Raw genomic sequence first — 10,891 nt, forward strand, 5'->3', positions numbered from 1 at the left:
TATATTCTAGTGAAAGCTGCACGTATATTTGAGCACTTTATTGTATAATGTCTTGAGATAAATGTGCATTCAAACACTTTATAAATACAAACGTTTATTTTTGTACTATTGCAGTCGTATGCAAAACTGGGTCATAGGAGTAGTTGTCAAAATAACTAAATTATATCTTATACTTTGGAAACTTATTTAGAAAATAATTTGGTTGAGACAATACAAAGTGCAAGGAATGACAAAAACCAGGGGACACTGCTTTTAGAAAAAAAAACGCCTGTGAATGTAGAACATTTTAACCTAGAGGTAGTGGAAGATTGTGAATGTTGTGGCTTGTTCTGTTGTTCTGTTTACGTGACAACCCTTACTAGTTGGCTGTGTCGGGTGGTGGCGGGTTTTAATGACACATTTATATATTTAAGCGATCTAACTAAAAAAAACCTCTATTATGGAAAATTGTGAAAGTCTGATCTGTTGGAGTTTCTATTGCTTAATAATACATTCTGGAGCAAAAGCATATGTCATAAACACGAATACTGTTATACCTACAAAGCAACCCTCATACCCATGTGACAAATTCTCTTTGCAAACACATGGAGAATATAAGTGCATTATGTGATGCTTTAACACTTGCTAATATAAGGTAACGATGATCACTTAATTGGCATGACGTGGTTTGTGCAGGCAATTGCCACCTGGTGTATGCAATGCTGTGCAAGAGGTCCGTTTTCAACCGCCTCGCCAACCTACCTGTGGACAAAGAGTTCATTGAGAATACCACGAGGAAGACTGAGGCTCCTCATGGGGTAAGAGGAGGAATAAACTCACATTAGAGATTGGTGCCAGAAAGATGTGGCACTACTTGAGCATGTTGGCACAAGACAGGAAAGTGGAAACAAATGACGAAATGTGCAGTGGGAACCTACGGGCTATCTGCCCGTGGATGGTGATAATGATGATGTACATGTATAAAATATAGAGCAGGAAGCAGTGGCACTTGGTTTTGATGGGAATGGTTGTTCATTGACAGGACAAACAGCCATCTATGAGCGTGACTGATTCTCCAGAGGCACTGCAACCCATCTTTCACGGACAACTTGGGACAAGGCTCAGAACGGTTCAAGGTGCCGAACTTGTACCGTTGCTATATTCTTTTTGTTCGGCTTTCATGTGTGGGGGCTTTTCTCCCACATGCCAAACACTAAATAAAGGGACTGGCCAAACAATTTCAATGCAGGACGCTTGCTGCTCAAGAGAGCCTCTTTAAACAAAGTGCATTGCTAAATAATCATGATACATTCTAGCATATCTGTGGAGTGAAGCATGTCTGTGGAATTAAGCAACACTGCTTCAGAGGTCCAATATCAGTCATGAATACAGGTCGGTGGAAGTCTATCGAATCGGTGTGATGCTCAACAATAGCGGTGTACTGTAACCTTCCGTCATAGTTTTTTTCCCGGAACTTGCGCAAACCTGAGAAACCTTTTCAACTTCTCGCAATTTAAATATGAAAGTGATCATCTTACTCGACACTCGTCAACACTGCCTTAAAAGAAAAAATATATACTTGGTGATGTTTTTGAAAATGGTCCTTTTTCATAACACATTTCCCGAAATGTCACCAATCATACATATTTTTACCTTAAAGGCAGTGTTGTTAACCAGTGTGCTGAGTAATTTTTGTTAATCATGCTTGTGCATCACTGACAATGCAGAATAATAATAATCATATAATTTGTTTAATGACTACTATAGTATTCACAAAAAGGCCCCTTGCGTGAGTGCAACTAGACGAGGTTTGCCTGGATAGTGTTTATTATGCAGTGTTCTCACCCTTTTACAGCTGGTGCTGTCTCCGCTATTGTCAGGTGGGTGCTGATGCCCTTGTCTTGAAATTTCACGTAACAAAATGTAGGTTATGATGTGTCTGATGCCATCAAGTGGTAACATCTGTTAAAGAAAAATATGGCTTTAGAAAATTTGGTCCTAAAGCAATATTTAGGCCCAAAGATCGTCCTGGAAATAGCGATACATTAACACTTAATAGAACAGAATGTAGTAATAGGTTTTTACCCTTTTAGCTGGCACAAAAACTGACACCTTTATACAAGGGATCATGTTTGCAATAACCACAACACAAGCAGTCAAAAAATGCAAACAAAAGAGACAACTCTGATAATGATATGCACTGTCCTTGAATTTGATTTGTCCACACCCGAGACGGCTTTTCTTAGAGTCTAGTCTCCACTGGTGTTGGACCAGATGACACCATAAGGCGTACAACTCAAAAACAGCACACTATCAGAGTATTGAGAGCTCGGGGTAAGCCTTTACATTTTGAGACCTCCTTTGCCAGTAAAAGAGCTACATAGCTCAGTGGGCCTTACCTGGTAAAATAAAAAAGTTTTTCTAGTTTATTATTGGTGCTATTGCTGGTTGTGAATGCAAGTTCCAACAATGTGTAAAGCAGAGCCGACACAAGGTTGCAGGGGGTTAATCTTTTATTGCTTGCCCCAGTCCACACTCGTCCCCAGCCTTCTCGATCCGGTTCCCGCCCGTTCTCTATTATATCTCCTCACCTGCTCCTCCCTCTTCCACTGTCACCGTCCCACTCCCCCTCCTTTTGGTGGGAATCCTTCCCCTGACATCCCTAACAAATGTATGCTTTCAAACTGGACGCTGGTTTGTCTGGAATTGTGTGAAGGTGCAAGATCAGAGAGCAGTGGCCCAGGTGATGGGGCTGCAGAGGTGGGTGTGTGTGTGCGTCCTTCCCAATGTGAAGCAGACTTGTATGGGTTAAATGTAATGCTTTAAAAAGTTAAATTCCATACAGAATCATTGTTCAATAAGTGGCGATGTGTGTGTTGGGGGTCAATTCATGCCATACTCCTTAAAAAAAACTTTGTTGGAAGTCAACAGTGTGTTTAGTTTGTTGTCCTTCCCCTGCACGTACGACTAGCAAGGTTGGCGACGTACGGTGCGAAAGAAGTTCAACATACAGATAGTAGCTGCCACCATAGAAACGTGGATTTTTTTTTACTAAGACCGTTCATCTATTATCGATGAAATCGCTTTCGGGCTCAATTGTTAATTTGGTTCAATTGTCAATTGAGTCCAAAAGCGTCGAAAATGAAATGAAGTGGCGGGTGGTGGCACACTGTGGAGGCGAGGGAGGGTTGGTGGATCGCCCAAATGCTACTCAACTTCCTTCCCCAGCGTCGAGGTGCCATAACCTGGCTTGCCAGGAGAAGGCGGTGTAGAAAAGTGCAGATTAATATCAATCCCTCTTTATGGGAGTGCTGTCCCCCCCCCACACACACACGCGTGGTTTTCATCACGTGGTCGAGTTTTCTCCCACGCATAAACATTAATTGGCTGAAAACATAATATATAGAGAACAGCAGAGCTCGGGAAATTGTTGGCTCCAGCTCACTGGCTGGCTACCTTCCAGCTTGTCTGTAGTACCTCAGCGATTGCGAGGTGCAATTTGCACGTGTGAATGTTGAACTTCTTTCAAACCGTACGTAGCCAACCGTGCTCATCGGAGGTGTGGGGGAACGACGCTATCCAAAACTAGAAACATTGTTATTTAGTAACAGACTTAATGCTTGGCCCACGCAAAGGTTCACACCACACGGCTACAGAACGGAGCATCGGGTGCTTGCGGGAATGCGTCGTTCGTATGCACATTTTGTGACTTTCCTGGCCAAAGGCCGGAAATGCTTTTGTGAACAACTAGTTTTTAAAATAGGGAGACTGACTTTATAAACGTGTGTCATATTGCACCCTGTAGGAGAGCAAATTTTGTGGGACACCCGACTGCCTCGAGAGCACATCCTGGAAACCCACGCCCAAGTGGGTGCGTACCCCAGCCAATAAAGGCAACATTAATAAAAGTGTAAAAGTTCCATGCATACAAATTTTATTTTGGGTTGCTATAGGTTACGTGGATACGGATGTATTCTATAACTAAGCGTCAGTTACATGTACAGGGTAGTCCAGATGTCTTGTGGAGAGATGATGTCGTGGGTACGATCCCGACCCTGATGCCCGTATATTTGGAATTTGCATGTTGTCCCCGTGGTCGCGTGGATTTTTCACCGGGTATTTAGCTGCTATCAATTTCCACATGATAAGCCACTTCGTTAAGTTATCATCTGGCCAGGTCAGTTTTGAAAAATAGCTATATACAGTAGCTCAGTGGGCCTTCCCCTGTAAATAAACATTATTTTTCTATAGTTAATTCTTTAAAACTATTTTTAAGTGAGGTTTATTTAAAACAGAAATAAATATGCAAAGGGTAAAACATTTTTAGAGGTCAATTAATTAGGAGTAACGAATCATCTGGACCACCCTGTACAATCATTTCATACAACCATGCATCTTAAGCTATTGCTCAGTGACCATACAATTTGCAGTTCAGCTCTCGCTCTCTCTTTTCTTCAGTCGTCACGTGGTGGCTAATGATGAGGCTGCCAATTATTTATTAAAGCCCTGTTTTATTTTAAATCCTCTAATGCCATTCATCTATCTCTTGCGTGGGCTGACAGTTTACGTTATGTCCCACTCAGTTGATAGCCGCATGATCAAATGTTAAGTTCTTATATTGAAATTTTTAACTTCGCAATGAAATGTAAACGATGAACTCAATGCACCAACATTAACGTTTAAATTGTAAAAATAAATACCTGATTGCATTCTTCTTTTACAAGTTATCGTAAAACAATACACAAGTACAATAAATGAAAAAAAAATCAGAGTGCAGTGACAACAGTGAAATCCACTTAATGTGCTATTTACAGTATAAACCCCCTTTTTTGTACAAATTTGACCTATAAACAAAGGCTTTCATATTATATCTGCTCTTCCACCACCACAATGATTGACACTATATTCCCTTGTGCAACAGCTGTTTAGTATATCATAATTTATTCGTAAAATGCAATATATTTCACGTATAAGCTGTCAATAACTAGGACATTTGAGGTTTAAAATACGTATTATAGTAACGTAATCAAACATTTAATGCAGTGTTATTTTAACAGGTGTGTTCGTGGAAATCCAAATTGCCTCTGAACACGATAATGAAGTTGCTGCATGTGTTGGTCCCTCAAGTGAAAATGCTGTGCCTTAAGAGGTGAGATGAGACGCACGCACATGTACGTTGAACTTCTTTCGCACAGTACACATTTCATACGTATAGGTGGTCTCTTTTGTTAACACAGCTTATGCTCATTCGTGGTTGTGGTGAACGGAGTGGTTGTCTGACCAGCCTTTATCATCTAATTGAACAATATCAGGTTGTTATCGGATTTTTACATAAGGGAAACAAATATCTTTTTTTACCGTACAGTAATATTGCTATATGGGATACTGGATTTATAAAGTATTTTGACTTATAATAAACCGAAAAACAAGGATGAAACCGATCCAAAGTTGTGTATCACTGCTACTGTCCGTATGCTACATTTGCTCAAATTTATTTTGATGGTGACCAAAGACGATGGGACCACAATGCACTTCTTCAGGAAATAGAGGGTTTTTTTCCATACGCGCAAAGGCTGCGTGTTATTGTGCATTGTCGCATGTTGTTCGAAATTTAAACCGGGCAGAGATCGTGACAGAAAAAGTTAGATAAACGGATAAGGAAGATAAAACAAGAGAAATTGGTGAAAGGAACTACAGTGAAGCTGCCACTATATTGGAATAAGGGGAACGATAGAGAGATAATACTGGTAGGAACGAAGTTGTAAACTGAGTGTACCAGCCTGCAATAGATTAATGTGTCCGTCCGTCCCCTTTCAATACTTTAACGAAGTGAAATCTCGTGCTGTTGGGTGTAAAATCAGCAATAGACAGCGCAGAGACTTGATATATCTTATTGCACCCAACATTTGGAAGTAACAATGTCATAAAATTGCACAAAATTCCAATGTTCCTACCAGCCCACCCTGCAGGGACCTGTTAAAAATAGAGATAAAGATAGAACAAGAGAGAAAATTATGAAAGGCAGAGTCGGGGATAGTTTTAAAGAAATTTAGAGCAATATTAAATAATCGAAACTGGCACAGAGCGATTACGGGAGAAATATGAAAGAACCACACATCGGAGCGCCGTGAGCCTCATGGTCACACACACTCTGTATGCCCTTCACATCTTCAACAGCGCATTTCACTTGTCGTTTCACGAGATGGTACTTTAAACAATTACCATAAACACATGTTAAATAAAATAAATACAATGGTGCTTTAAATTCCAACGTAATAAGCCACTTCATTGGACTATCATTTGTGGCCAGGTCACTTCTGAAAAAGATATATATGTAGTGGTCGACTTGACGCGGACAACTTTGTTGTTTTCTCCGGCACCACTTTTATTACAACTCTTCACATTACGTCTGTGACTCTTCACATTACGTCTGTGACTTTGTCATTCCGCTTAGCCGCAGCTCGCTCGCCGCGCTCCGTCCGTCTCGCTCACTCCGCTTCCTCCCCCAACCCTCACTGTCACTCTGCGTCGTCCCTGTCTCTCTCCGTCACTCGTCGTCCCTGTCTCTCTCCGTCACTCGCTGTCTCTGTCTCTCTCCGTCACTCGCTGTCTCTCTTCATCACTCACTGTCTCTGTCTCTCTCCGTCGCTCGCTGTATCCGTCGCTCGCTGTCTGTCTCTCTCTGTCACTCGCTGTCTCTGTCTCTCTCCGTCGCTCGCTGTCTCTCTTCATCACTCACTGTCTCTGTCTCTCTCTGTCTCTCTCCGTCGCTCGCTGTCTCCGTCGCTCGCTGCCTCTGTCTCTCTCCGTCACTCGCTGTCTCTGTCTCTCTTCGTCACTCGCTGTCTCCGTCTCTCTCCATCACTCGCCGTCTCTGTCTCTCTCCATCGCTCGCTATCTTTGTCTCCCGCTGTATCTCCGTCTCTCTCTGTCTCTCTCTGCTTCTCTCTGTCTCTCTCTCTGTCTCTCTGCTTGTCTCGGCTGTCTCTGGTTGTCTCTGGTTGTCTCTGCTTGCCTCTGCTCTACTGCTAGCCTGTTCTGTCTCCGATGTCTTTGCTCCGGTTCTCCCCGACCTGCTTCGTTCCAGTCCCAGCGACAACTCCCCCTCGTTCTTCCCGTCTCCCGAATATATCCCCGTTCTCATTACCAACCAATTAATTAGGCCGCGTGCCACCGACGCCCCGCGTCCCCCCCCCACACCTGTTACTTGCCCCCCTCTATCCCAGATATCCCGTCGCCACTCCGCCCTTGACAACAACCCCAGTCAATCACAGCCGTACATCGCTTACCAACTTAATTGTCCCGTCATTACTGCAGCACATGGCCGGCCCGACGTAACCCCACTGTCCGTAACTCGCGCGTCTTTACCATTCCCCCCTGTAATGCGCGTGTTAATCCACTACATCTATAGCTCAGTGGGCCTTACCTGGTAAAATACAAAAATAGTTTAGTTGAACAAAATACTCTGGAAGCCATGACTAATGTTTTCATGATTCGTGGCGTCTAACTTGTCCGTGTGTGTGCCACTGTATTTTCTTTGTATGTGTGATCGTGCGCCTGTACATGTGGATCGACATCTACGCGTTAGGGGGCTGGAGGATGAAACAGAGATTCTTCGTTACCTGAGGCAGGGAAGCATGGTCGGGCTGCTGCCCGTGCCTCACCGCATCATAACCCATCGGTGTCAGCCCAACAAGGACACCGCTCATTGGTTCAGCACCTACTTCTGGAGTGTCATCTGTAACAGGTGTTCACTCTCCTTATACACGGATGGCATTTAATAATGTCATTGTATCTGATTATTTTGTACAGCCTACGTAGAGCAATTGTTCGAGATTCAGTTGCGAGTGGTTTAGCTAATCAGCGGTTCTCAAACGGGGGTACACGGACTCCTGGTGGTACGTGGCAATGTCCCAAGGGGTATGTGAGATGATTTATAAATGTGTGAAATTATATCATACATGAGAGTCATTGGTGAATATTCATGCACAAATCTACCTATATAAAATAACTACGATAACATTTAAATCCATATGGTAACCGAAGACGAAATAAGAAGACCTTTCTAAACTCATTGATCGTAACAATGTGGTTTACAAAAGTCACCAGTGAACAAATTATGCCATGGATGCAGAGCATCCGTTGAATTTTGTATTCGCTTGCAGTTACTAGCGAGCTAAGATACCTCTTAAAATGGACAATTGGTTAAAATTATTGATGTTCATTATTCGTACATTTATTTCACAGAACCATCTTTAGTCAGGCAAGGGGTGTGTACTCGGTTGAAACAAATTTCAACAAGGATAAGTTAGACGCCACGAATCATGAAAACAAATTTCAACAAGGGCCAAACGAAGGTTGAGAACCAATAAGTGGTTTTGAGAGTTTGTGAATTGTAGATACACCACCTTCACATTTATATTCGGAGCAGTGCAAAGATATATGCTGCGTGGTTTTGAGTTCATAGCCACAGTCGTTCTCAGTATTCGTTGATTTAATTGTATAAGATTACAATGTAGGTCGAAATATCACAGAACAATTTTAATGCACAATTTACACCCCTGTACATAATATGGACAACTTTACACAATATTGTATGTTTAGATGTGGTATGCGTGTATTTTTGCATCAAAACATTGTATGTATATGAACAAAAAAACCCATAAAGTAATTATCTCATTAATGTTTAAACATTTACATGTTAGACATACTCTTTGGTTCTTTCGGTAAAGTTCCACTGCTGGATTATTTTTTCTGCCTGAGGACGGCCGTTTGTGCTGCGATCGAAACGTCGTGATATATTACTGTTTTTTATGCCCACGTGACTACCGAAACAACCAAAGAGTATGGATTCCTGCAGTCACGAAAGCTTCAAATCTAGATGTTAGACATATTTGCATATACAATGCTGAGCATTTCTCTTAAATTATTTCTCTTTTGTAACTCAAGCAACCAGAACTTGTGTAAAAAACATGCGGTAAATATTAAGTACTCTACTTTAGGTACTGCTTAGGACAAGTGAAGATAATTTCAAACGCCTAGAAAAAATATCTATTCATATACAATGTGGATATTCTTAAACTTTCAACTGAACATGCACCCTTCTACCACCACTTCTTCCATGCCCAGCCTTTTCAAGCACCCCTCGAGGTCTCCGTAGCTGATGATGCAAGGTAATGGCTTTTCATTGCAGGAACATAGACCCACCCATCTGGCTTGACTCGAAGATAAAGATGTTCAAGGAGAACGTGTGAAGGCGACACCGAGCAGCCCTCCCCTAGTCGACTGGGGATCTAGCTCACTGCTTGGATGTCTCAGTGTGAACTTACAACTTGTGCCTGTGGCAGATGATTGATTGCATTGTTTCAAAATATGTTTAGTTGATATTTATCGCGCTGGGCATATGAGCACAGAATAAAACTTGGATGTTTTTTAAAATTAAATGTAAGTCTTGGTCGTTGCACTTGCAGACACCGACTGTATTTTTCCCATTTATTGATAAGTATATGGTCGGTAATACACTCTTAGACAAAGTGAAATGTCTGTTGGTAACCTGGAACAACTGTATTGTATTACCATAATAAGTAGAGAGGTTGGTACATTAATGTGCAAGGATTTCACTTGTGTTCTCTTCCAAATACAATTGCAAAATTATTTTTTTTCCAGCCACCCACCTTGATTGCGCTGCTAATGTAAACTACCGTATTCTCATTATTTGTGCACAGAATGTGTTCAACACCACTTCATCATCATCATCGGCTATGGTGAATCTATTCCTGGATAAATGCCTCAAGCAAAGGCCTCACTAACCTACCACACCACTTATAGGAAATTATTTAACGAAAGTAACTTGCCCTTTTCTATTGTGCAGCCTTCCCCATTCCACCAAACAGTTCCGTTATCAGCAGCACTCATAACAAATCAGCACCAAAACGATTACAATGACAACGCAAGCTAGGACTAATTGGTGCACTTCAGGAAATAATTTAAGAAATCGTCAAACTCTATGAATGTAGGTTTTCATATTCAATTTGATATACGTATAGTTAAAGCCAGAATTGGTAAATCTTAACATTGCACCAGCGCTTTAATGATGCAGTATCAGCATAAAACCATGCATCTGCAGTTTTTACCATTTAGAAATATACCAGCAAAATTGCATTGACGGTTCAAATTTATATTTCAAAATGTGTTGGCTTTTGCTTTGTACGTGTTTGTCAAGGTTGTATTTTCAGGTAGAAAGGTAAATGGAGCAGTATATCATAGACACAAAGTGGCATATTTTTAATCGGCCATTTCACTCAGATGTTTTTGTTGTTAGCCAAATTATAGCTAACCCCATTTGATTTAAACCGGTTGTGGAATTCAAATATCTTAAGCTGAAAGATGTGGCTTTCAAATTTGTTTATATAAAATTTTATTTTCATCGATAATTCTGAAATACAGCACAATTTAGTGTTATGGTACTAACATAAAACATAAACTGTTACAGAAACAATAACATAACATTGGCCACATCCTATATATTGTGCCGTTCACGTTTGTACCCTCATTAATTCTGTAGCAAGATTTGCTGGTTCCCCGCTTTGTGAATAAACTTATAATTGGTGATCATTTTTGGGCATTTTTTTGTTTGTAGAGTCAAGAATAGAAATCGCGTAGTCCACGATTTCTCCCGTTGCCAATTCCCCACGGGATATCGGCAAAGCGGATGGCATAAATGTCCATGAGAATGATGTTCGCGTTAAGGGTGGATCTTTATTTTTACTACATCTCAAGCCAGGCTGGTCCACGTAACCAATAACGCAATGCAGGTCATACCATTGTAATGCCTTTCACGGGGGGGTATTTCTGAATTGGGTCAAACCATTTGCATGGTTTTCACAGGGGATGGGTGGGTGGATAGTAAGTT

At 41.4% G+C, this 10,891-nt stretch overlaps 1 protein-coding gene across 1 annotated transcript in view; it reads left to right on the forward strand.

The window, feature by feature from the left end:
* LOC116946160 (protein HID1-like) overlaps positions 1-10,588 on the forward strand; it is a 33,970-nt gene extending 23,382 nt beyond the window's left edge. Inside the window, exons 14-20 of the mRNA XM_076069858.1 lie at positions 676-797; positions 1,022-1,115; positions 2,696-2,739; positions 3,785-3,850; positions 5,037-5,128; positions 7,568-7,726; positions 9,173-10,588. Coding sequence (XP_075925973.1) covers positions 676-797; positions 1,022-1,115; positions 2,696-2,739; positions 3,785-3,850; positions 5,037-5,128; positions 7,568-7,726; positions 9,173-9,233 — 638 coding nt within the window. The 3' untranslated portion in view covers positions 9,234-10,588. The remainder of the gene's footprint in view (positions 1-675; positions 798-1,021; positions 1,116-2,695; positions 2,740-3,784; positions 3,851-5,036; positions 5,129-7,567; positions 7,727-9,172) is intronic.
* Positions 10,589-10,891: the final 303 nt, after the last annotated feature.

This window comes from Petromyzon marinus, chromosome 26, assembly GCF_048934315.1.
Source record: "Petromyzon marinus isolate PM22_M1 ecotype Great Lakes invasive population chromosome 26, UKy_Petmar_22M1.pri1.0, whole genome shotgun sequence".
In the NCBI taxonomy this organism is placed as follows: Eukaryota; Metazoa; Chordata; class Hyperoartia; order Petromyzontiformes; family Petromyzontidae; genus Petromyzon; species Petromyzon marinus.